Source organism: Nyctereutes procyonoides, unplaced genomic scaffold (genome assembly GCF_905146905.1).
Source record: "Nyctereutes procyonoides isolate TBG_1078 unplaced genomic scaffold, NYPRO_anot_genome, whole genome shotgun sequence".
In the NCBI taxonomy this organism is placed as follows: domain Eukaryota; kingdom Metazoa; phylum Chordata; class Mammalia; order Carnivora; family Canidae; genus Nyctereutes; species Nyctereutes procyonoides.
Window position 1 is genome coordinate 43,249,863 of NW_026575052.1, and position 27,731 is coordinate 43,277,593.

At 36.5% G+C, this 27,731-nt stretch overlaps 1 protein-coding gene across 1 annotated transcript in view; it reads right to left on the minus strand.

Moving 5' to 3' along the window:
• The window catches only part of SPINK5 (serine peptidase inhibitor Kazal type 5), an 82,632-nt gene that overhangs the window by 30,651 nt on the left and 24,250 nt on the right, over positions 1 to 27,731 (minus strand). Inside the window, exons 5-18 of the mRNA XM_055331383.1 lie at positions 23,620 to 23,747; positions 21,544 to 21,607; positions 20,545 to 20,672; positions 18,990 to 19,056; positions 15,227 to 15,354; positions 13,770 to 13,857; positions 11,781 to 11,908; positions 10,474 to 10,555; positions 8,997 to 9,124; positions 7,169 to 7,250; positions 6,701 to 6,828; positions 4,129 to 4,177; positions 2,282 to 2,409; positions 645 to 729 (exon numbers count right to left, since the gene is read on the minus strand). Of these exons, the coding sequence (XP_055187358.1) occupies positions 645 to 729; positions 2,282 to 2,409; positions 4,129 to 4,177; positions 6,701 to 6,828; positions 7,169 to 7,250; positions 8,997 to 9,124; positions 10,474 to 10,555; positions 11,781 to 11,908; positions 13,770 to 13,857; positions 15,227 to 15,354; positions 18,990 to 19,056; positions 20,545 to 20,672; positions 21,544 to 21,607; positions 23,620 to 23,747 (1,413 nt within the window). The remainder of the gene's footprint in view (positions 1 to 644; positions 730 to 2,281; positions 2,410 to 4,128; positions 4,178 to 6,700; positions 6,829 to 7,168; positions 7,251 to 8,996; positions 9,125 to 10,473; positions 10,556 to 11,780; positions 11,909 to 13,769; positions 13,858 to 15,226; positions 15,355 to 18,989; positions 19,057 to 20,544; positions 20,673 to 21,543; positions 21,608 to 23,619; positions 23,748 to 27,731) is intronic.

A 27,731-nucleotide genomic window follows, 5' to 3' on the forward strand; every position in this document is an offset into this window, starting at 1 on the left:
ATGAACTATATGTATTTCCTAACTTCTTATCTGAGCCTCTGAGTCCTTTTCTATAAAATACACACAATAATACACACCTTGACCTGTTACTACAAAGATCAGTCCTAAAATTGCTATACCACATGGCTTATAGCTGCAGCTAAATAATTAATAGCCACCACCACCATCATCATCATCAGAATGCAAACCCAAGGTTCATATATGCTGTTAAGTAACTTTCCCCAAACCTCACAGAGAATTAATTGGGATTAAAACTTAGGGTTGCTTGTTTTGTTTTATTTGTTTGTTTTGAACGAAGCATCCTTATATAAAAAGATAGAGAGAAAAATCTGAAATCTGCCTCTATTGGTTTATATTCATATAACAAGATATAGCGATCCATATACACTTCTTTTCTGGCATAATACAATTTACATAATCAGTGTACAAAATAGTGACTGACCTCTCCTCAAATGCACAAGCAACTAAATCAGATTTGGTGTGTCTAAACAGAATGGGAAGAAGGAATCTCCTTATACACGAGGATCCAGATACATGTTCTTAGTCTGTGAAGTCACTAAGGACACTGGGATAAGGAGACGGGAGCGGGAGGCCTGCACAGGGGAATGGAAGAGTTACGTGGTTCTAATGTCTGAAACGACTACCTGTACTGCTTCTCTCTTCGACTTCTCAGCCTTTACTTTCTCCTTTCCTTCCTTGCCATTATTTTTCTTCTCTTCTTCAAGTTTGCTACAATTAAAAACAAAGATACAGGCTAAGTACAATTTCCTATTCTCTTTGATAATGTATTTATAAAGGTATGAAGATCTTCCAGACAAGGTCAGATTTACTCTTCTTTACAAATTTATCTAGTCTAAGAGGTGATACCCCTGTGCCCAGTAACGCAGATAATAAACAAAATAATAATAAAATATAAACTCTCTTTAAAAAAATAAAACTAGCATGTTTTTATCAGTGTGTGACCCTCAAGTAGTCTTTATCCCACCAGCCAGTGACTTCAATGATCTGAAAGAAACCACAAATGCCTTGATGTTTAAAAACTGTGCAACTTTTCCTATGTAAATAACAACCATATCAGTGACAAAAGCCAGAGGTGATACCAAGGCAGATAATGGGTCAAAATAATGTTTCATTATAAAATTAAAATTTTAGATATTATTTTAAGGGAATTAATGTTCAAGTTGAAGTTCAAGTTTTACAATAATGATCCAAATCCAGGAAGATTCAACAATTAATATTTTGATGTTGATCATGAGCCTAAGCTTCTGGCTTCCTTGCCATTTTCTATTGATCTGTAGCTTATCAAAGCTGGAAAATCTGTAGCACTGACTACACCACATCCAGTTATCACCATGGACCAGCATGGACCAGTGGAGCAAGTGAGAGAAGAACTTTGATTTCCTGAATCTCAGACCACTTAGTACACTACTGGCCTAGTCTGTCAATTTCTCCTTTAAGGAACTATGAGCATATACCTGAGATGGGACAAGGACATGTGAAAGTTAAGTTTTAACACTAACTTTGCACCTTTTACAACAGGTATTATTTAAATATTTTTCTTAACATTTACTTTAGCATGAGACTCTGTAGAGGATTAGGAATCTAAGAAGGAGGAGAAGCAGAGGAAGAAATCATCAGTTTCTCCTATACTGTCTCACACAATGGAGCTCTGGTCCCACTCACCAAAACAATGGCCTACAAGTCCCTGGATTTGCCTTTCAAAGAAGATATTTCAATAAACATCTCTTGCATGGGCTTGCCCCTTAGGGGTTTTACTCTCTAACTAAACCACTTATCAAAGTATTTATTCCACTTGTGCATGGTAATATCTCTGAAAATAAATGCAGTCCTCTCCGTTTCATTTCTCATTCTGGTTATTTTAACCTTGCCTACTGGCCTCATAAACTTCTGTCTGACTGGTTTTCCCATAGTCAATAGCTGAATATATTCACAGAATCATAAAATATCAGGGGTGAGAGACTAAGATATTACTGCATTCAGATCATCAAATTTCTCTTCTCAGTTATGGATGATGATTATCAAGTATTAAAAACATAATAGCACTAAATTAAGACTTTCCCATGACTTAACTAGAGGATAGAAGGATAACTGAATAGAGAATCACTGTGTGTTTTAGTATTACTTCATGTCTTATCCATGTGCTTTTAAACTTGTAGCATACAAGCCATGGTATATATTCAACAGATTTCTGAGGAAGCTGAGACTCAGATGTGAGCAATGATGAAGAGATTCAGGGGGACAGGTGAGGGTAGGTACTCACAATATACTTGCACACATGGCACACTTGTTTCCATGCATTTTGCCATCAGGGCCACGGACAGGGTCATTCTCCCTGGTGCATATAAGCATTCCATTTCTCACTTGCTTCCGAAATTCACTGCAGAGCTCCTGGAAAATATTTTCTCAGAATGACCATCTACCCTTCCTACACCTTTGCCTCTTCTGAGGAGTAAGTGATGCAGAGTAAGAAGAAAAGCAAAAAATGTTGACAGGTAGCAGTAAATTGGCAAGTATTTACAAAGCTTCTGCCATGGACTCAAACTTGTCCTTGCACTACAGTAGATCTGAAAATATTCATCATCATCGTTCTGAGGCTGCTTGTACTCCAGGTGCAGAAGAAGGCTGACAAAATTAGCAGAGAACAATATACACCTTTGTGTTATGTTACATATCACAGTCTATAAAAACTATGAAAGATCACAGGTGAAGGGGTTCCATGGACCTAGAACAGGAGGCTTCCTGGAGGGACCGAGGAGATTACTGAGCCTCCATGAGAAAGAAGGGCATCCTGCCATTTGCAACTACTTGGATAAAACTAGACATTACTCTGGTAAGTAAAATAAATGACACAAAAAATACTGTATGATCTCACTCATGCGGAATCTGAGAAAGCTGAACTCATAGAAACAGAAAGTAGAGTGGTATTTGCCAGGGGCTCGGGGTTGGTGGGGGAAATAGGGAGATGCTGGTCAAATGGGCTAAATTTCCAGTTATAAGATGAATTAAGTTCTGGAGATCTGCTGTAGAGCATGGTAACTATAGTTAACAATACAACAGTATATTATACAGTATGCTTGAAAGTTGCTAAGAGAGTAAATCCTAAATGTTCTCACCACAAAAAAGAAATGTATTTACGTAATTATGTGATGTGATAGAAGTGTTAGGTAAGACTATGGAAGTATCATTTTACAACATATAGGTGTATCAAATCAACACAATATATACCTTAAACTTACATGGTTTTGTATGTTAATTATATTTCAATAAAGCAGTAAAAAATTAAAAGAAGAATATGTGCAAAATAATTGGTGAATCTCATTTTGTCTTTAGAAGGCTGAGAAAGAAAAGAAAAACATGCTCAAACTATGAAATAAAGATATAATTGAAATAAAGATATGGAAGAGAGAACAAGTATGGTCCTTGGAGAAACTGATACCTTTCTGGGAGCTCTTTGATGAAGTAGAGGGATAGGAGTTATAGATTTCAAACAGGAGAGGTACAAGGGGAGTAGAGAGAAGGAGAAATGTGTTAAGATTAATTGGAAAATCTAAGATGATTTGGCAGCTGATCGGATATTATGGATAAAACAAGTGTTCAACTCTACCAATAAAAAGATGGTGTCAACTAACAGAAAGTTAATGAGAAAATGAGTCAGTTTAAGGGTTGACTTTCAAACTGTGTCAACTCTTCCCAAATAAATATTAGGCTTATGTTTTCCATTTGTTAGGAAGTAAAGAACATAGAGATAATTCTTGTTTATGGTCATTATATGAGAGTAATCCAACATCCCATACAGACAGATTCTGTTGTGCTACTTATACCAACAGAAATCTAAGAAAGGCCAATTATGGAGAGTATACCTCACAAAGTAAGTTAGCCCTCTACTTTTTATAAAATGAAACTCAAAATCTGAATTATCATGCAATAAAATTGGTGCTCTAGAAACTTCTAGGCCCCTTTTCAGGTGAAAGGCTTTTTGTTTTTATTCATTTCAGGCATGACAATTGAAAAGGAAAACATTTCTGCTAGTGAGATATCTAGGATACTTTAAAGCAAAAAAAAAAAAAATTGTCAAGGCATAGTATTAGCAGTCCTGAGAAAAATTACCTTTGTAGCTTCTCTTTTAGCCTTTGCTTTTGCTCTTTCTTCTTGCTGACTATTAGGATCAGGGGAAGAAAAAGAGAGAAAAAGAAGAAATGAGTCTTAGTAGAGTAGATTATTAATATTTATAGGTTGATCATTCGTTACTTTGACAATTTTCAAATCGTCACTCGCAAAGATCCACTCACAGCAGTTTGTAATTCTATTGGCTAATAAACTGAATTCACTTCACCTCAAGAGAATAGTATGCAAGAAAAAGTCCCTTAATAAGTAAACCCTTATAGCTCCCTCAGCAAGTACACTGCAGTAATACCTTCCTATTGCTGATTCTTTTGCATCTGCAACAGCTCTCTATAAAGTGGCAATATTTGGCTTCTGGGAGGCAGTATAGCATGGTGGTTAACAGGACAGAGTCTAGAGCCAAACCGCATAAGGAACACAAGAAATGTCTAAACCTCTCTGAATCTTCCTCATCTTTAAATGGGAAAGGGAGAGCGGGGTAAAGAAGTAGTACCATATTCTTCTCCTAGGATTTTCATGAGCATTAAGTGAATTGATACATGTAAAGCAACCAGGGTAAATAACTGGCACATAATGAAATGACTGACAGAGTGATATAAGGGATTGGTATCATCATCACTGTAATTATTAAAAGTGAGACACTCCAAAAAAAAGGGCATATGATGGAAACGGAGCGAGGGTAATAGCTCTTAACCATTTTAGGTAACTAGCAGTATTGCAAATGAACTTTCCATAATTGGATCTCTAATATAAACAATTTAATCCTGTTGTATAGGCGTAAAAAAACTAAACATGTAAAAGTTTTCATTTTAAAATGTAAAAATGTTTAATATGTAAAAATGTAGTATTTCAATCAACATAAGACTTGCTCATTGATCAAATGAAAATATTTTTTAAAAGGTGAAAAGGCGGGGTGTCTGGGTGGCTCAGTCAGTTAAGCATCTGCCTTTAGCTCAGGTCATGACCTGAAGGTCCTGGCATTGAGCCCCAAGTCCCGCATCCTACGCAGCAGAGAGTCTGCTTCTCCTTCTCTCTCTACCCTTTCCCCCAACTTGTGCACTCTTTCTAATAGCTAAGTAAAATATTTTTAAAAATATGAAAAGACAGTTGCATATCATATGAGAGTGTGCAACAAAAGACTATGAAAAGAAAAATGATTCTTAAAAAAGCCAATAGCTTTTGCTTACATACCCATAAAATATGACGTAATAAAACTTTCTTTTTGATAAGGAATTTTTATAGTAATGGGAGGAAATTACTAAAATAGCTCCAAAACTGTGAGGTTTCTCATACTTCTTTATATGGAAACTGCTCTATCCTTTACCATGAGTCTAAGTTGATTAAAAGATTTAACAAGTGTTTTCTTTCCATACTGGGAAATTATCAGAGGAAGCGGCAGAGCTGACCACTAGGTGACAGGATTACTTCCCTTCCTTGCCACGGAAAGATTATTGTAGAGGGTGAAGAAATCCAGACAGAAACAAGCCTAAATACAGGCAAATAAAATGAAATGCCATAATTTATAATGGCATTGCTAAGTGGTTATATTGTGTCTACAGCATACAGTGGAAAACATCACTTTCTTCATTTTTTTTTCCTGCACTGATATTTCTGATATTTCTATTATTCTCAACTTCTCTGGGCCTTTACTTTGTCATCTGTTACTTGTGATAATACAATAAAGACCTACTTCATATATTTGTTGCAAAGATTAAATGAGATTAGGTAGAAACACGTTTAGCAAGTATATGCCAATTACTTGCATTCAGTAAATTTTGGCTATGCGGATTTGGATTTTAGTACTTCCATGTGCAAACACTATGCAACAAATCTTCAGGATCTCCCCACCAGGGAAGACTGAATGACTGAATCCTTTCAGAGATACTGAGTATATAGAAAATCAACTGGAGTATCCCTTGGGACAAAGATAAAAAACCTTAAGGGATATTGTAGACTTTTGTTTGAGAGTACACATCGTGTCACTTATTCTATGGTTATATTTTACTCCCCTGTACATGAGCATCCAACTTTTACCATTTCTAAAGCAGACTTTACCTACTTCAACTATTACAAAGTTCATCTTGATGTTGCACCCATATCTATGTCCCTATGGCTGTCATTTGTTTTAATTCTACTCATTGAGATCACACAGAATGAATAAGAAGAAAGGTAGTAAACTAAAACAAACAAAAAATTTCTCCTAAAACTGTCCATGTACCATAATGATATTTTATCTGTAATCTCATCCATTTCCTATTTTAGCTTAATAATCCTTCAGCAAACTAAAAGCAGTTAGTACGGTTATCATATTCTCTCCTGTGAATAAAACGTCTTGAGTTACCTCTAAAATGTCCTGGAAGAAATTATTATGGATCTTTTTAGATCACAATAATCGTCATCTGAAAGCTCTCCACTTGCTTTTTGGTTTTGCATTTTCCTGTGTATGTTTTTTTTTTTTTAAGTTTAATTTAAATGTGACACCCTAAAATGACCAATTGTTTGAAAGCTTCCCTCAGTTCCTTCTGTCTCTCCTTCAGGAGTCCTGAGCTCTACTCACAAGAAGGCCTCACACATGGAGCATGTGTTGCCATGCATTTTCCCATCTGGGCCTTTGATGGGGTCATTCTCTCGTGTGCAGAGAAGCCGTCCATTCCTCCTTACTTTTCGGTATTCAGAGCACAATTCCTGTGAAATTGAGGAAGGGAGTTTGAGGTTTTGAACACAGGTTGGATCCGCCTTGAAAAATAGCTGCAGTTTAGACTTGTTTTCTTAAATGGAGATCTGCAGTGGGCTTATTTTAGAATAGTTCTTAACTGGGAAGACATGACTATTTTTAAATGGTAAAAGTTATAAACTCTCAACCTAGAAATAGTCACATATGTGCATGAGTATATGCTCACATATAAATAAACACAAAGTGTTTGTAGAAATGTTTCCTACAATTTCAGGGGATTTATGAGTTTCCTGAATGCCATCTGTGGAGCCCAGGTCCACATGCCTCTGACTTTTGAGGAGTTCCCCTCACCTCAAAGGAAGCTGTGTTCTCAGATTGTCTCTTATTTCTTGACTCACTTTCCTTCTTTTTCTTTTCTTCCTCTTCTGCTTGGCTAAGAAAAGAATGATTAAAAGAGATCGGTAAGGATCATATAGAATGTCCAGACTGAAAGTGACCTCAAATATCATTTAATCATTACAGTTAATACTTATTAAATTCTGGGGCTCCTGGGTGGCTCAGTCAGTTAAGTGTCTGCCTTCGGCTCAGGTCATGATCCCAGGGTCCTGGGATTGAGTCCCAGCCCCAGGTTGTCAGGCTCCCTGCTGAGCAGGGAGTCTGCTTCTCCCTCTCCTTTTGTTCCTCCCCACAATTCATATTCTCTTTCTCTTAAATAAATTAATTAATTAATTAAATCTAAAGCAACAATAACAACAACCTTATTAAATTTTTACTATGTGCCTAGCCTGGGGGTCATTCCATGAAATCTTCCCAACTGTATGTTACAAAACTACTATTATAACCCTACATACAGATGACAAGAAAACAGACAGAATGGATTGCTTTCCCAAGGACACAAAACTAATGTACACTACAGATTTAAACCTAATCCAGGGGAAGTTTTTTGATCTTCCACTACTCACGACTTCTAATACTCAGTATTTCTGATTACTATCTAGCTTTGCTTTAATCTACCAGTAACTTCTCTACCTATATCATCCTTGAAACCCCACTAGGTCATTCTACCCTTGAAGTCCTCAAACTGTTCGGAAGTTGCTTCTGGCACTGAGCCAGACCCTTTCCAGAGCTTTTACTCATTGTTCCCACTTTCAACCACAGAGACAACTTCAAAGTAGTGTTGATCCCACATTTAAAAACAAAAGCTACTTGGGTATTTCATGACCATGACACCCCCTTGCTAACTGTCCCAAGCCTTAACAGTCTTCAAAGGGCATGCTTTTTATTCATTTCTTCTAAATATGTTTTTGTTTTCCTACTGAAGTGGTCTTCTCATAATGGAACAAAGAAATGGAACAGAAAGTTAATCTGAACTCACTGCTTGCATTTTCTAGAATCCCTTCCATAATAACAACAGTTGTCTGGTAGAAGAGAGATGTTGAACATGTAGTCACACATGTCAATTTACAGCTGTTACTTGTGCTTAGTGCTACGAAGCAAAGTCCTGATCACCCTGAGGGAGAAACTGTGGGGTTAGGGATGCAGCTATTCAAGCTGGTGAGACACATGAGAGAGCAGATTCTCATGATTCCTATTCCAAGTCATTCCCCAGATCCTGTGTATGAACTAATGCACCATTTTGTGTATTGATTATGTTTGCTTTGTGATTTGTTGTGTGATTTCAGATGACTTCACAGCCTGCTCTGCAAGGGTAAGATCCTTGTTTTACATCCTGTACACTTTAACAGGGACTCAACCAGGGATTGATATGCAGGAATTATTCTTTGGAGTTGATTAGGAGTGACAACACCATGATGGCAAGATATGTGGTTCCTAACTTCCCTTCCCCTCACGAGAACAACTAACCTCTATTCAAAAGCATGACATGCCTGAGAAAATCCTAGAACACAGGGGCGAGGTGGCAGTACCCACTGTACCTCAGAGACCAAGACAGACTGCATTAGAACGGTAAGAGAAGCAGCTACATGTGGACCTCATTGCCCCTCTCTCAGATCAGAGCAGGCATTATTCTCTGATCCTTATGACGTTGTGCAAAAATGCCATTGACAAGAAACAAATATAACTAAAGAAATAAAATATAACAAAGTTAAAATTCAAAAATAAAAAATGAAGCAGAAAGGACAAAACTCTCCCTCATTTGCCCAGGTGCAGCACTACTCACAAGAACACCTCACACATGGAGCATGTGTTGCCATACATCTTCCCGTCTGGGCCCTGGATGGGGTCGTTCTCTCTAGTGCAGGGGAGTCTCCCATTCCTCACGAGCTTGCGGTATTCATTGCATAGCTCCTGCCAAGAAAGAGAAAGCAAGGTGGGGATACATTTTATTCCTATTCCAAGCAGAAGATTGGAACATAACCATTGGCAGAACCTAATATTATGCTTCTCTGACATGAGAATTTTAGTTGTGTTTCTTTCAAATGTAAAATTTAACTCAACAAACAGAACTCATCACTTGATAAGAGATGAGAACAAGTGAGACACAACAGAATGTCACAATGTAATAAAAGAGGTAGACTAATAAACTCCACTATAATCTAAACAGAATAAAATAAGTGCAGGGGGTGCATGGGTGGGTCAATCCATTAATGGCCTGCCTTTGGCTCAGGGCATGATCCCAGGGTCCTGGGATTGAGCCCCATGTAAGGCTTCCTGCTCAGTGTAGGGGTCTGCTTCTCCCTTTGCCCCTCCACCTGCTCATTATCTCTCTCTCAAATAAATAAAATCTTAAAAAAATTTTTTAAGAATAAAATAAGAGCAAACATACAGGTACAAGAAAATCTGAGAACACAGAGGTTGGGACCATGAGATACGATTGTGAAAACTGGGGAAGATATCATGTAACAACAAGAATAATTTGAGTGAGACTAAAGAGTAAACAGGATTTTCATGGGTAAGAAGGGGATTGGGGAATATGCATATGAGACTGTAAAATTAGGAAACAGGTAGGAAACCACATGAGCATAGCAGAACATGAATTTCCAAATGAAGGCAAGTCAAGTAAGAAGGAAGATATGGAGATTGAGGTATATCCTGTAGTTGATGATGAGCCATTTGTGGTTTTTAAACAGAGCAGTATTGTGATCTGATTATTAATATTTGAAGCTTTACTCTAGCTATGTTAGGGTGGATAGTTGGATAAAGGAAAGAATAGCATCTAGAAGGAAAAGTAGGAGACCTTCATCTTCTAAATAATAGGCAATAATGACTTATATAGAAGCCTATGAGAACAAATAATGTAACATTTCAGAGGTAAAAAAAAATCAGGCTTTCTGTGTGCAGAATGAAGGTATTTTTATCCCAATTCAGATGTGAAATTTTAAAAATTCACATGTAGAAAATATACATATAGAATCTCTAGAAAGTGGTTTGCAAAAGCTAGCATAATCTGTAAGTGATGAAACCAGGACTAGAACCTAGTTTTTTTCAGACTTCAAATAAGTTATTTTTACTCTACAGGGTTTGTCTTAGAAGCAGCAAGAATTGATCAAGATCCCATGGCATTCATCTCAATGCCATCTCGGATTAAAGGGTTATTCCCGGCAGTTTTTGCTGGATGATATTCCACCCTTTATTTGGCTCTGAAATATGTTCAAATTAGAGTGTCAAGTAGGACTCAATGGGTGGATTCCACTCACTGCATATAAGGGTGTTTTTTCAGATTCTCTTTTACTTCTTTCTTCCACTTCAGCCTTTTTCTTTTCTTCAGCTTCTGCTTGGCTAAATGAGAGAGAAAATGAGAAGAATCCATTGGACCAAACACAGGCAATTATTTGTCCACATTCTTGCATTGCTAATCTGTCCTCCCTCCTTAGGAAGAGCAATTTTGTCCTTTTATCACTATATACCAAAGAGAGGCAACAAAACAGCCTCTAGTATGGTAAGATACCATAACTTCATTGTTTTTGCTTAATACTGAAAGATAGTGATTGTAGATCTGGAAAGCTTGCTTTCTATAAAATACCTTTCTTGCCTGTGGTCAGAAAAGAAATACTAACAATGTCCATCAAGGAGATATTGAAACTAGTGCCATCATGAAATAGAGAAAGTGGCTTTTACAAAGCATATCAACTGGTTCCCTCATTTCACAGAGAGAAGGTGAGGCAGAGAGGGCTTTGGCTATACTCTTAGGACACGACTACTGCTAACCAAGGTCTTTCCTCTCAAGTCTATTGTCTATTACATCATGCACACCCTAGCTTTGTTAATTCACTATTCATGGCTATGTTATCTAAAGACAAAATACAGTATAGGTGGAAAAAGGCCAATAATTTCCATACACTCATAAACCAAATGAACCTATATCTGCTTTGCACAATAGAATTATATTGCATGTACAGTTAACTGATGCCATTTCAACCACACAAAACAAAAGGCCACAGATTAGAAGTGTAAACCAATGATTTAATCTGAGTTCAATCAAATAAACTGGGAGCAGTTCCAAATTTTGAAAGTCAACTGTCAATTCTAACTTACTGAGAAATGTCACATTACATAAAGTAATATGTACTTTAATTTTATAAGAGTTCATGATTGTTTCATGGGCAACATTAACTCTAATAATCAGTATCTGCATTAAGTGCTTACATTGGGCCCTAACCTCTCTGGAAGATGAGATACCTGTGAATTTGTACCACAGGTTCACCTATGAAGCTTCCACAGTAGGGAGAATGTGGTATTTGCACAAGCTCACGGCTGTTGAGATGTTCCACTGGGATGTTCGCTTTAAGAGAGCGAGTGTCAGGGAAGCAGACATATAGGAGTAAAGAGCTCTAGGTGCTTACTCCCAGAGCTGTTGCTAACATTCTCAATGTAAGTATTCAACTCCCTCCCCTACTTCAAACCACAGGTTCCCCATTTACAAAAGTAGTTAGTTATATTAGACTCTTTGTAAGGTCCCTTCTCTCTTTGGCATTCTTTAGACACTCTGACATTCTATACTTACTAGAAGGCTTGACACATGGAACACAAGTTTCCATGCATTTTCCCATCTGGGCCACGGACAGGGTCATTTTCTCTGGTACAGAAAAGCACTCCATTCTTTGCATGATCCTGATATTCACTGCAGAGCTTCTAAATAATGAAAATGAGACAGTTTAGATATAGTGCTCTATTCTGATTATATATTTTTAAAAGATTTTAGTTATTTATTTGAGAGAGAGAGTGTGTGTGTGTGTGAGAGAGAGTGAGCAGGGGGGAGGGTCAGAGGGAGAGGGAGAGTGAGAATCTCCATGTTGAGCATGGAGCCTGACACGAAACTCGATCTCATGACCCTGAGATCATGACCTAAGCCAAAATCAAGAGTCAGATACTTTACCAACTGAGCCACCCACATGCCTTCTGTTTATACATTTTAGATGCTGCTAATTAAAGATATCAGAGAAGAAAAACTAAAGAAAAAAAATAAAACTTTCAGGATTTAGGATCATCCTGAAATTTTGTGATACTTCCCTTGGTGCAATATTCACCCATTTAAGTATTCAACACGTGTATTAAGGGGGTATAAATATAAATGTGATTTCTACTCCAGTGGAAATGACAAGGAACAGCAAAAAGCTAAGAGATATGACACAGGTCTGAGTTAAATGGATACAACACAAAGGGAAGAATGACTCATGGAAGTACAGAGAAGGGTTTATAGCTGAGTTATATAACTCTAGGATGTGTTCAGGTAAACCGTGTGGCAAATAGGTCCTCCAAGACCAATTATGACATATATGCAAAGACAGAGGGCCATAAAAAACTACGTTATTTTGAGATAATCTATTATTGCCCAGAATAAAGAATTAGCTGGGTAAAGAGAGGAAGGTTTGGGAAGTGGTCAAAAAGGAGACCATGAAGATAAGTCAAAACTAGATCACTGAACTTTGAAAGGGATTTGGACTTTATTCTTAGGAAATTAGAAAATGATAAATAAATAGAGAAGATCGTAAGCAAATCTGTATTTTAGAAAGACCACCCAGACAGATTTGTGAGGATTTGAGTGATTGGAGACTGAAGTTTGAGAAACTATAGAAAAAAAATATGGAAAGGGAAGGAGGAAGGGAGATAGGGAGGTGGAAGCAAGAGAAGAGAAGAAGAGAGACGAAGAGGAAGGAAGAAACTGGAAATGAAAGATAAAAGGATTGTTTTGATTTGAGAACTAAAATTAAAGGATTGAGGGAAAGAAATCAGTTGAAAGTGAGACTTAGACAATAGGATGCAATCACATGAGAGTAGAAGGGGGAACCAATGAAGTAGGCTGTTTTATGAAACTGTGAACTCCACACTACAGAAGGTAGGCTAACTCACTGTAAAAAAATAAGTTAAATAGGGTTTATTCATAGAGTGAAATGGTCCAAATATCCTCTAGGATACCTTCAAATATTAGCTTTTCATATGGCCACTGAGTTGTGAAAATATTTCCCACTCTATAAAAGCAATGTGGAAAATGAATTGAATCTTGAGGATTGAGGAAGATGTTGGCGCAAGGCATAGAGACCCGGCAGGATGCTAACGCATCAGTGCAAAGGAAATCTATTAGATACATAAACTAAATTGGTAGTAGGAGAGAAAAAGACAAATGAATAGTTAAGAGATGCTTAGAAAGTAGAATGTGGTATGATTTTAAAGGAAGCAGACTAAAATGTTACATTGAAGACCTCCAAAACAACTACCACACAAATTAAACTTCGAATTCAGATAATGCTTTGATATGTTATCTTCATTTAAAAACAATTCTACTAATAATGGTTAGCTCCAAATACAGCTATTTGGAGCTAGAAATTGTAGTGTTATAATTATTCTTCTAAATCTTATGAAATAATAATGATAAACAACTTTCCAGAAAATCCATCAGTAATGGAGGAAAAACAAACCAATACTGAAAATGCATGTTAGAGTAAAATGCACACATACACCACAAAAGTCAGAAATTGATCAAACTAGTCTTCACCTCAATTTCTCTCTTAACTTGGACTTTTTCTTCAGTCTTTTTCAGATTTTCATGTGCTTTATTTTTTTCTTCTGAAAAAAGCTGTTTACTGGGGGAAAAAAAACAAAAATAAATACATGAATACAGATGCTTCAAATTCTCATGTTATAAAATAGTCATTTAGGTGCAGGTGGAAGAATAAGAATAGCCACGTGTTCTTGAGTTCTAGAATAAACACGTTCCAATCATCTTATGGCTCCTTATTAGGTTGAAATCTTCACTCTTTCTCCAAAGAATCCCTTTTATTTTGTCTTCATGTTTGCCCTTCCTCTCACCGCAATGACTTTTTTTGTCATCTTGTCTTCTTTTAAATCTCCTCAGCTTAAATTCTACCTTCTTTAAGAAGACATTCTAGACCTCAAAGTGGAAGAGAACTATATATCTGTTATTGTATTTTCATACCTGAATATTCTCTTAAGGGATAGTTCTCACTCTATCTTGTAATGTGTGTGTGTGTGTGTGTGTGTGTGTGTCTCTGTGTGTGTGTGTGTGTGTGTGTGTCCATGGCTTATTTCTGCTATGTAACTTTAAGCTTCTTGAGAGGAAGGATCTTCATTCATACATTTACTCAACATTTGGCTTGTAACTACTTTTTGTCAAGTGCTGGCCTGGTGCTATAGTGGCATATAAAACAGACCCATATCCTATGTTCTCAGAACTCAGAAGCTAGTCAACAAATAGTCATAGAAATAATTACATATTACCAGCTGTGATGATTGCTATGAAATAAAATGATTAAGAGTTATAAAAATCGATTTCAATTAGGAATTTCAGGAGATCTTATCCAAAAGAAGGGTAATTTTGAAATGCCACAGTAGAGACATTAGCTGGCCAAGAGTGAGACAAACTGGCAGTAGGCCAGTTTAAAGGAAAGGGCTTAGAGAGTTCAAGGATCTGAAAAAAGGATGGGACCTTGTCTGAGACATCTTCATAAATGCCATAATTTATATGCTGTGGGATTTGCCCTTCCTCTCCCCACCCCCCTACCTCCTTCAGATGCCTGAGATGAAAAGATAAAGTTAATCCAAGTCACATATAAACATGAAGTTTTTGTGGGCATCGACATCTATTCTGTCACACTGGGATAATTACTACAGGAAAACGACCAAAGTCTTGGTACTTGCTTTCACCCTCATTCTGTATAGACTGTCTTGTAAAAAGGCTTACAGAGGTGTTGGGAGGAAATATTAAGAAGCATGCTGAAATCCAGTCTTCTAACTGGAATCCATCGGTACTCAGAAACAGACACACATCACTAGGATCTACTTACTAAGTGATATCATGATTTTAGAGGACAGCAAATTGCTCAAAAATTTTCAACAACAAAGCTGCATCTCAACATTGTTCTTATTCGTCATTCCCATCAAGCTCCACTTTACCCATCCAATCACTCCAAAGAAAACCACATCTATACTCACAAAATTTCAGCACACAAGGCACATTTATTGCCATGCATCCTGCCATCAGGGCCACGAATTGGGTCACTCTCCCGTGTACAGTAAAGTCTTCCATTCCTCACTTGGGTTTCATATTCTTTACAAAAATCCTGCAAAATGATAAGTAATTACATTTAGCACTTTTCTACTCTTTAACATAGAAAATGCATGTCATGGATTTATAGTCAAAGAATGTTGTGTCTAGAAGGTATGGGTAAACATATAACATATTAATGAGAATTAATAAGAAATAGTAATTATGTTATGAAATTACTTGGTACATGTTTCTACTATGTGGTATATTTATTAAAAGAAAAAAGAGCAGTGAGGAACCTGGGTGGCTCAGTCAGTTAAGTTACTGACTCTTGGTTTGGCTCAGGTCATGATGTCAGTATCTTGAAATGGAGCCCCTACTGGGCTCTGCACTCAGCAGGGAGTCTGCTTCTCTCCCTCCCTCTCCCTCTACCCCTCCCCCTGCTCCTGCATACTCTGTCTCATAAATAAATAAATAAATAAATAAATAAATAAATAAATAGCGTTTTTTTTTAAGGGTAGAAGAACCTTATAAAGAATAAGACTAAGCAAATATCTCCTAAAACTAGATAGCTCTTAACTTCCAAATTTATGAATAAAGGATTATTAAAAAAAAAAGTTCTTTCAGGAGAGAGATAACAAAATGGAGCTGCCAAGACAAAATAAAAAAGTTGCCAACAAAGCAGAATAGGGGATCTATAAGATGAGATGCTTAAATATTATTTAATGTGGGTCAAATCAAGAATAATCCTATCTGGTTTGCAAGGAAAGTTAATAAGGTGGCATCCATCGTCCTCTCTGTGAATGTGTGGCCTCCTGTACTGATGTTCATTTTTATGTGCTCTGCCTCATTTATGGATTTCCATTTCTAACATAGTAGGTAGGAAGCACAGAGAGAGAGTCTAATTTTCCTTTACTCCCCACTGGAGAAAGGTCAAACAACAAGACTAAAATTGAAATTTAAATTTAAAAGGCTGTGACTTTCCCAAATAACCCAAGAAAGGTTTGTACCCAGATTTCCCAATGCTTTGATTCAGTACTCTCAGGTTTTTCTCTGTTTGGAAAATTCTTCTATTTGAATTGAAGGCTATACTTCATATTTACATCCATATTTATATCTGTATCTATCCCAAATTATTCTAAATTTAGGAATCTCTATGTCAAGAAACATGTTTTGTGATAGCATATATTACTACATAACATACAAAACAAAGTCTACAAAAAAATATTCTCTAAGCCTTTTTCAACTTCCATTTCAGCCAAGAAAGAAAAAAAAAGCATAAAGAGTATGGTTTGAGGGATGCTTAGGTGGCTCAGTGGTTAAGTGTCTGCTTTCAGCTCTGGGTGTGATCCTGGAGTTTCAAGATCGAGTCCCATATCGGGCTCCCTGCATGCAGCCTGCTTCTCCCTCTGCCTGTGTCTCTGTCTCTCATGAATAAATAAATAAAATATTAAAAAAAAAGAGTATGGTTTGAAGCTGGAAGAGCTGAGCAGCTAAACGTTGCCTCTAACTCCCTGGGAGTTCACAGCAAAGGCCCGTCACCTTAGAGACCTCAATCTTATCACCTATACAATGAAGTTTTTGTATAGATGCTCTTTAGGGCCTTTTCTAGAAAGATGTTGTATTCTCATTTTTTTAAATAATAACTGATAGTTCATTAGGACACTTTTAAAAAGAATCCTAATAAGACTCCTAATAGGAAGATATTTGTTTTTGGAGGAGCAATGGGTGTGCTCCAAACTTCCTGGTTGTAATAATCTAGGAATAAAGACACAGAAGACAATCCCTGATAATCACAGCATGGTAATAAAATTACTGTTCAATGGTTCCCATAAAAGAAGCAATGATAATGTCAGTTTATAAGTTGTGATTCATGCAAGGAGATTCTGAAGAAAAGCTTTTGTGAGCAAGACAAAGACAGGTTAATTATGGGGCAGATATTGAGCCATCACTATAAAGCAGTCGTGTTCAACACAGTCCTGTCCAGCAATCCCACCAAAACAATGACCCTACCCACAGAGAAAAAGAGGGAAAAATAAATAAGATCTGATGATAGATAATGGAAAAGAACTGTCTGTGTTTATAGAGTAATAAGATGCTTAATATTACAAAATGATGCCAAAGTTTTGGACTGAAGTTTAACCACCAAAAGAATTGCTTTTCAAATCTCAGTTATTGTTGAACAAATTAGTGATGCCTGAATGCTCCATGTTTCTTCATTCAAACTCCGTTGGACTCCCTATTTAGGGTGGGAAATTTGCTTGATTGAATAGCATTATGAAGTAGAAGTTCAGTCCTTGACTATCAAAAACTGGACCTGTGTCTCTCTTAGGAAAACATATGCCCATCATCCACAAAAATAGTATACTTGTTGTAGAGTTTCTCCCAATGGAATAGGGTCCCCAAATGTGAGGCATTCTGGATCGAGTGGGGGCTGGTGGTGCAGGTAATGAAAGAAGGCAGAACAAAAGAAAAGTTTGGCGAATATACCACAAAGAAGGGTAGGAAGGATAGCAAAGTAAATTCTGTCTGCTATGAGGCAGTGGGTGGGGGCTGTATTTAAAGGGGGAAGGTAAGTAGGCATGGGAATGTATGGAATTCTCCTTTTTTGGTATGTATGTCTGGGTATAAGGAGCCATTTGGTTAGTTAGGGCTGATGGATCTTTTGAGGTGACCACCTATGGGCCTGTTCATATTCAGCCAGGGGATTACTGTGGGTCCTTTTGCCTTAATCAAGTTTCTGTTTTTCAAGCCCATTGCCCAAAAGAGGCCTCTACACTTGTATTAGCACAAGAGGGTACAGCGTGTGGACTCACATTTCAACAAGAAAGTAAAATTGAGATCGTTTATCCAACCTTCTTAATTTGGGACAAAGAAATTGAGGCCCAGAAAGAAGAGATGATTTGGTCAGTTTCACACAACCAGAGCATAACAAAACTATGGGTAAAACTAAGTTGCTCTGAATTCTCAACAAAAAGCTAGTCATTTAGCAAAGTAACTGCTATCACTCTCAGTGAAAGTAGGGTTTAATAACGTTGGTGATTTAGGAAATCCAAGCTGTATGACCTGCAATGTTTATTCAATTACCTAAAGGAATAATTTTTTATACTAAACAATTAAATTACATAACAATTTGAAAAAACTTCACTTTAAGGGTACTTTGAAAACCAATCTCAATATCTGTTTTGATATTTTTGTTTAAACAGAAGCAAGATCTTTATAAATGCAAGCATCACTGAATGCAATAACCGTAATGGAAAAATGAATTACTCCATTTTGTATCAATGGGATCAGACATAAAATGCACCAGTGGATGCATTGTTTAAAAGACTCTAGAATTATTTTAAAGTTATTCATGTCTAATTTTTTAATGTTACATTAAAAAATATTCAAAGCAAAATTAATCTACACTAAACCAGAGAAATCCAGTGGAAATTAAGCAGAATTAAATTTGCATATTTCCTGATTTACATTTTCTTTCCTTTTTTTCTTAAAAATAGCATATTTTGAGCTTTAGTTAGGAAATGCCATTTTATATTTAAATCTAATGATTAGTATACCTGAAATAGCCAACCTGGAAAGTTTGAAATTGAGGGAAACAATTTATCGTAAAAATTAAGGACAATGACATTATTGAATTCCTCAAAGATTCAAGCCTAATTTTGTTAACACTTTGGCCACAAGACCAAAATATGTTGGTGAGTAATTTACCTTTTCGGCACTTCTTCGAATTCTGGCTTCACTTGCTCTCTTGGCATTTTCTTGAGCTTCTTTTAAGCTGTTAAGAAAGAGAACAGCTGGTCAGTTTATGGCTCAATCATATTTTTGGTGTCCAATTCTGTGCTAGGCCCTTTCCTATCCTTGGCCATAACTTGTGAAACCAATCGATTTACATGACACAGCCTTTTCCCTGTCTTGAATTCTAGCCAGAAAATTGCCAAAGATAAGGAAGGGTGTGAAACTGACTCACTGACAGTCAATTAGAAGCTTTGTACTCTAAGAGTAGATGGGTGTGACTCCTTGATTGACAAACAGAAGATTGTCCGGAAAATTTCCTTTAACTGGCAGAACCAAGAGCTTTTTAACACAACGCTGTGACAAGGGTGAAACCAAACTGAGCGTTTGAGGTATTGCCGTCCACACCCTTATGCAAACCTTTTCTATACCTTGTAAAGTATTTGTTTGCCTTCATGTAAAATCACCGCTGTTAAAAAAAAAAAAAAAGCCACATTGAACTGAGTTTCTAAGTCCTCTCATATCTGTTACCTAATTACATTCTCATCCCAGAGACAGGCATTATTAGTTCTAGAGAGGAAGAAACCAAGAGTTAAACCAAGAGGTTAAATTCTCTTTTTTAGCTGGTGCATGAAAACAAACAGAAAGTCACAGAACTGGGGCAGGTTGGAACACTATAGACACATGTCTTCTAGATAAGAAAGTAGAAATTAGGCTTATTTCCTGTCTGGAAACCAGATATAATCACAGTTTTGTAAACCTGATAGGACCTGCCCTTGAATTCTCTAACCAGCACACTGTAATTTTCAAAGGCAGGTGTGAAATTTATTGATCTTTTAAATCTTTCTGTCTTGATTTTAAAAATCCATGGATATAACTGGAGCACTTTAAAGCCTGCTGACATACAGATTAGAGAGTTTATACCTTGTTTAACTGCCAGAATATTAAAGACTCATTGGATCTTCACATTGCAGCCTCAGTACTCAAGATGACAGGCACTCAGAGAAAGTTAACCCTATTCTTCCCTTTCCTAAAGTTCCACCTTTTATATTCATTTTTTTCACCTTTCATATTCATAATGAAGGCAGCCACATGACACTATTGTTATTATTATTAATTTAAATTAGATTGTTTCTTTTAGTAAGAGTCTCTATACATATTCAAATGAAGCAATGCACATCAAAAGACCAAACTAGATTATTCTAGGAAAGTGTTTTCTAAATTTTAAAATACTGTACCTTATAAAACACCATGCATTGTCCTATCATTGTAATTAAGCATATTAAGCGTTTTGAATTTAATAATTAACATAATCACCTTATCTATGCCTTTTAAGAAACTCTAGCAGATGAAAGAACTAAAAATAAAAGAAGCCACTCAGAAAGCAAGGACTATTTCAACTTATGAAGACAAAGAATTGTATGTTTCATGAAAAGGACTGTATCTCTCTGTGGAGCAGTTCTCAGGACAGCACCAAGTGCATCCTCATCAAGTCCACCTACTTGGTCTGCTTGGGGATGGTAATACTTACAAAAGCTCGGCACACATGGCACACTTATTGCCATGTGTTTTTCCATCAGAGCCAAGGACTGGATCATTTTCCCTCGTGCATACAAGTCTTCCATCCTTCACATAAGGCCGAAAAGCACTACATACATCCTGAGGAACAGGGAAAAGAACTTAACATTCACCATCCTGATTGTAATGCTTTCCACACTGTTTTCAGAAATTTTATAGTACTCAATGCTTCTCTGCCCAATGCACATTACCCACCTAGAGCAGTGACAGATGCCTAGAGGTAGCTTATTAAGTATTGTATAATTCATGTGGTTTTGTATGGTGCTCATTTACTTATTCATTTATTAGTAAAGAGAGATACCCTAATATGTGCTAGAACTAAGGCAGAACACAGTCCTTGCACTCAATTTGCTCACAATGTACTTGATGACACAAAGAGACTTAAAATATGATGTGCTAACTCTCCTGGTAGGTGTTCTAGGAGCATAGAAAGGGCACCAAACTTTGACTTAGGAGAACATTCAGCTAGAAAAAACCAAGTGTGACATATTTTTTTTCCTATCATCACAGGGGCACAGAATGTTAGCATAGGAAAAAGCTATTTAATTCAAATTTCATTTTTAGATATGGAAACCCTGGTACAGTATGGGTAAGTAATTTGCCCAAGTCTCCTGACAGCAAGTGACAGTGCTAGGGTTTCAATTCAGATTAAGCGACTGAAGCGTAATGCCCTTTCTTCTACAAGTGTAGTTTCCTTTTGATTAATTGATTGACTTATTTCTTTTTTTCATTGAAAGCAGAAATAGAGCTGAGAAGTCTAACTACCAGAGTAACCTGCTCCAGTTTCAGGAACTATCAACTGCTTTTCATCTAAACAAGCAGTGACCCATTTCAAATAGAGCAAGAGTTGTTTCCTTCCTAACACTCCACCAAAGAAGGAAGAGGGGGGTACCTCCTTTCTCTCTAACGTCAGCCGCCCAAGGTCTCCCACTATTTTGACACTTGTCCTCACCTGCTCTGGATTATTGGTCTCACATTCCCCTTCACTTTTTATGCCAACTTGAGACCTGGATTTACTGGAATTTAAAGTAAGTAGACACAGTTTAGTATCACAGAACTTCTTACCATTCAAAAAATAATTTATTTTCATTGTATTATGATTATCCTTTGCCCTTGAAAACAGGTGTCACCTTGCATTCTTTTTTTTTTTCTTTTACTTACTGTTTCTAATGAGAGCCTATGTTTATAACTTGGAGTTGAAGAAATAGAATTACGTTGGAGGGTTAACAAGAGTCAGACCTGTAAAAATTATTTCTACAATTTTCCTTCCTGCATCTAGGGAGGGTCTGTATAAGAGAAGGAAAAAGTACACCTTGTAACCAGATATCAGATGTCCCCAAAGAACTATCCTGTTGATGATGTTGTTTCAAATATACAAATTCAAGTTTATAGGACCTAACATCCCACTATACTATTCTTTGTTTGGGCTATGCTGACTGATATATTTTAGTTGTCATGGAAAGTACCTAAAGTCCTAAGAATTAAGTTTATTCAGTCTAATTGAGCTTTATCTCTATCTGAAAACAGAACCATAATACACTTCCTACTTTTTAAAAGGTCAGGCAGCTTAAAACCACAGTCTTTGTATAACATTAAAAAAAAAAAGGAAAATGAAGTCACTAAGAGTGATATGAAAAAATTTATATCAAAAGATATCATCTGAGGGAAACAAAAAAAATTGAATCCCAATGTTACTGCAGTATCTCCTAGTAGACAAAGTTAAGGAAGAAACACAATGTGCAGTATGTCTCTCACTACATAATGAAAGAAATACACCAGAAATTAGGGTGAGAAACTTAGACCTGAAGAGATTTAAATTATCTATCACAGGTCCCCCACATAAAACATAGTAGTAATTACATGTTCAATGTGTTCATAATAATATTACGAAATACTATCTAATAAAACCTATCTATTCTCCCTATGTTTATTTGTGCTTTCCATTTATGTTGATCACTGGTGAGAGGTAAAGGCATAATTTCAGAGTGAATCTCTGAAAATGCAATAATACAAGGCATCAGAATGATTTAATTCAGTTGTGTTTTGGTAAAGATAGTTATTACAAGGAGAGATAAAGCTTGTAGAACCTTGAAGACTGAATATTTATAACATCTTTTATCAGCTTTAAGCACTGGTTGTATTTATATTTGCAAAAACTGAAGAGCAGACTATTCAAGACTGATGCCACAAGCCAGAATCTGTGAAGCAGGTATGCTATCTTGCTGATAGAAGACTGCTGACAACCAAACCTAGCTTTGAAGGTGGAGAAAGAATCAAATGGGGACAAAATATTGGACAGTGAGATGCTTTAGCTATGTGACAGAGGTCAGATAAATGGAAAGAAGCTCAATACTAAAAGTTCCAATATCTACTCTACTATTATAAATTATCAGGCACTTAGTAAAAAAAATCATTTGATGATTAAACAATTATCTGTGAAAAAAGATATACTCCTAGATAGATAGACAGAAATAGATGTCTGTATGCGTATGGATGTATGTATGTATAAGTGAGTATATATACATAGATGTGTGCTTATTGTGCATGTAGGTAGATATATAGATTTAGATATATCAGATGTATGTCTACTTCACAGAGACACTGACAACTATCTGATAAACTGCCTACAGAAGTGCTTTGTAAAATATAAAGTAAGGCATTACCCATTTTTTCCTTAAGAATTATAAAAGGAGTGGTCCTAATAATTTACTAATGGTTCATTCCCACAAAATGAATTGATAGTCCAAAGCCTGTAGGGGCAGCTGCATGACTCAGTTGGTTAAGTGTCTGCCTTTGGCTCAGGTGGTGATCTCAGGGTCCTGGGGTCTAGCCCCACCATCCCCCCCCCCGCTCAGCAGGGAGCCTGCTTCTCCCTCTCCATTTGCCCCTTCCCCTGCTCATACTCTCTCTCTCAAATAAATAAATAAATAAATAAATAATCTTAAAATATTAGACTGTAAGAAAAAAATATGTCATGTAATTATACAGAGAGCATGCTTTGGGGAGAAAGCCCGCTGCAGATACTCACGCATTCTCAGCACACAGTGCACATTTGTTGCTATACGTTTTCCCATCTGTGCCACAAACGGCTGCATTATCAAAAGTACAGATAAAATCTCCATTTCTCTCTCCTTTCCTGAAGTCATCGCAATTCAACTGCAAGAGATATTACCAAGGAACATCAAAATATAAGAGATAAAATATTCCTTAGATACTTAAATAGGTTAATATTTTAAACCTACAACAATATAACTTACTGAAGAACAAAACAGATTGAGGAGACTGTGGTGCACGAATAACATCATGAATAATAAAACATAGCCCAAGAACAGAGATACAATTAGATTTTAGGAGAAAGAATTTCTACTTGATTTTGGTCACTTGTTATCTGGGTGAGGTAGGCCAAGTCACCTTTCTGAAACTCAGCATACTGTTCGTCAAATCCTGCCTGCCTTCTCTGCAGAGTGGTAATGAGGTCCCGTAGATAATGGGTATGAAAGCTCTTGGTAAAAAATAAGCTGCAATCGAGTTTTTATTATTATAGATTAGGGTACTGATCAGGAGCCAGACTGAATTGTTCATAATTCTAACTCTGTCACATACTGGCTGTGTGATGTGGGAGTTTCTTAACCCCTCTGTTTTGGTGTCCTTATTTGCAAAATGTGTACAATATTACTAACCTCTCAGCATTTTAAAGAGGTCTCAGGGTACGAACACATGCATAGCATTTAGAATAGCATATCATAACCATTTATAGCTATTATTGTTGCTGTTCTTATTTAAACATTTTCCTCACTAACAAGCCAATAAAATGAAACATGTTTTGAGGATGATGGAAGAAATCCCCAACTCTCAGTTCTAATAATATGACACATACTCAGAAACATACCAGTTTGGTGAGGAAAACAACTACACTCAGTGGTAACTAGAGACTAGGGTTTGATTCTCCCATCTGCCACCCACTCACTCCACCTCTTTGAACCCCACTTTCAATATCTGACAAATGGAAATTTACATCCCATCTATACCAGTGATTTGTGCTGAGGATCAAATCAATACTTTTGAATCCTTATTTGGCATAACTATTATGACATGAGCTAACTAAAGAAGTCTTAGACTTAACTTGAATTTAATTTCTACCTAAAAGCAAAGAATGAAAATGGAGAATTATTTAGTTATTATATTGCATGACAAAATAAAATTTTGATGTTATTGTCCTAACAAAAATATTTTAAATATAGATATGGAACACTTAGAATAGAGACCAGTGGCCTAGTATGTCAAACAATACAAAGAATAAAAGAACAATCGATACAAGTATAATGAGTTTGTGAACCAAAAGTTTACATTGAGGAGTACTTCCAAAAGACAAAAAAGGAAAAAGAATTTAAAAGAGAAAAAGAAAAGCAATGGAGCATATACCAGTATTCATCTCATATGTTTGGGAAGAAGTTAAAATAGAGTGAAAACAGGATTAAGTAATGGCTATGTGTGTGATTTCATTTGTTCGGTTGTTCATTTGTTTCTCAAAATCCACTATACATTTTACAAGGCTCTGGGCTTCTACTAGACTAAGATCCTGCCACAGCAAAAACCAACAAACAAAAAAAGGAATATATGCTTTAAGGAACTTACATTCTAATAAGAAGATAAAGGCCATAAATATGATAATTTTAAAGTATAATAAATGCTATTTAAAAATATTGAACGATAACTAGAAGGGTGGCTATTTTAAATACAGTATCAAGAAAGATCTCTCTGTAAAGGTAACATTTGAGGTGAAATGTGATTAATGAGGAGAAGTCAGCCACTAAAGATCTGAAGAAAGGACATTACAGGCATAGAGAACTACAATTGCAAAGGACTTGTTTTTTTGTGTGTTTTGTTTCTTTGTTTTCTAAAGATTTATTTATCCATTCATGAGAGACACAGAGAGAGAGGCAGAGGGAAAAGCAGGCTCCACGCAGGGAGCCCGACATGGGACTTGATCCCAGGACTCCAGGATCATGCCCTGGCCGAAGGCAGGCACCAAGAAGGCAGGCGCCAAACCGCGGAGCCACCCAGGGATCCCCCAGTTGCAAAGGATTTGTGACAAGAACTAGATTATCCCATTTAAGGGGGCACAAAGAAGTGTGGCTGAAGCATAAGGAAAAAGCAGGAGAGCTGCTGGTTTTCTCTCTAAGGTCATTTCTGGAGAAACTACAGAGGCATGGGTGATATGGATTGATTTTATTACCTTGGGACATCACTGCTATCCCCCTTCACCAGCAAAAGCAACGGCAGCTTACTAGGTCACAGGTGTTGGCAGGGCGATGACAGGCCAGGTCAAAAGCCAGCTGTGAGGTGATGAGCACAGGTGTGGGTATTTACTACTCCACCTCCTCTTCCCCCTCTACACTCCAAGGCTGGTAGGTCACAAGCAACAGAAAACACCTCTTCTTAATGCTAGCAGTTTCTGAGAGCTCACAGCTGGATTCCCCACCTGGTGGAGTGGCAATGAACTGGAGGCACAACACTGGCTCCAGTTCTGATCTAGGCTTTATCCCTTTTCCTGTCCTTACACTAACCAGGAGAGGCAGAGCCTTAAACACCATCTCACTCACTGTAGCAGAAAAAAATAACTAAAGCTATTATGGAATCTTAGGGTAGAAATATCTGTATATGTGAGGAACACAACAACATAAAAGAAATATGGTAATTTAATATTCAGTATCGGTTGAAGCAGAATTATCAGAATGCATAGAAAAATAGTTTTTCAAGAGTGTAAGTATGCTTTAGAGAGAGAAAAAAACGGCAATATGAAACAACAGAAAAAGATATAATGGGAAAAAAGTGGAAGTTTTAGACATGGAAAATATTTAAATGGTAATAAATAAAACAATATAAAGAATGAAAGTAGGGATCCCTGGGTGGCACAGCGGTTTGGCGCCTGCCTTCGGCCCAGGGCGCGATCCTGGAGACCTGGGATCGAGTCCCACGTCGGGCTCCCGGTGCATGGAGCCTGTTTCTCCCTCTGCCTATGTCTCTGCCTCTTTCTCTGTGACTATCATAAAAAAAAAAAAAAGAATGAAAGTAGCATAGGTACAAATACCTAATGAATTTGTGAACCAGAAGATTAGATCCAGAAACTCCCAGAGAAGGCAATGATAAAGGAAAATGCATTTAAAATAGAAGAGAAAATTTAAAGAACCTGGTGAATAGAATCAGAGGTCCCAAGAAGGAGACAAATATATATAGGAAAAATATTTGAAGAAATAGGGTACATTTCTAGAATTAATGAAAAACAAAAAAACAAGAGAAATCAAGAAATACCCATAATAACTCAAAGACAGAATCTGGTCAATAACAAATTGAAGGAGTTTAGGGAATTTTAACCAAATGAGAGCAGGTTAACATATATTGGGGAGAAGACATAGATATTAACAATAAACAAAGACATTAGCAATAGTGATGATAAATAATTATAAATATGGATATTTGGTTAAGGGTACTCATAATAAGAGCAAAAATAGATATGCAACCTTTAACTCCTCATCAGAGAAAAGCTGGAAAGAAGAAACTACTTTTAAAATATTTTTTTAAAAGTCTGATAACTGAAAATATGAAAAATTAGAAGAACCAAGTCACAGTACAACAGAAATAAACTGTAAATGGACTAAACACATAAATTAAAATATAATTTGTGGCTGGATTTTAAAACGGAATCAAACCAGGTATGGATGAATAAAAGTTAAAATTAAAAACCACACAGATATTAAAACAATAGGATAAGATACAAGGTAAAAATGAATAAGAAGGCAGATGTAGTAATATTAATACTCAAATTATAGAATTCAGTCCAAAATGCATCATAAGTGACAAAGGACACTATTTAAAGTAAAAGGAAAAACAGAACATGAAGGCATAATAATCACTGAGCATTCATTCACTTAATAATACAGGCTCTACCTCTGTCAGACTACAACCAAAAAAAAGTGATAGAATGAGATAAATCAGTAACTGGACTTACAGATTTTAGCACATATTTCTCAGAAATTGATAGATCAAGTAGAAAAAATTAAGATGCCATTAGATTTTTACATCAAACTACCACCACCAAGAAATGGCAAATAATCATTTTTTTCCAAGGCATAGGAAACA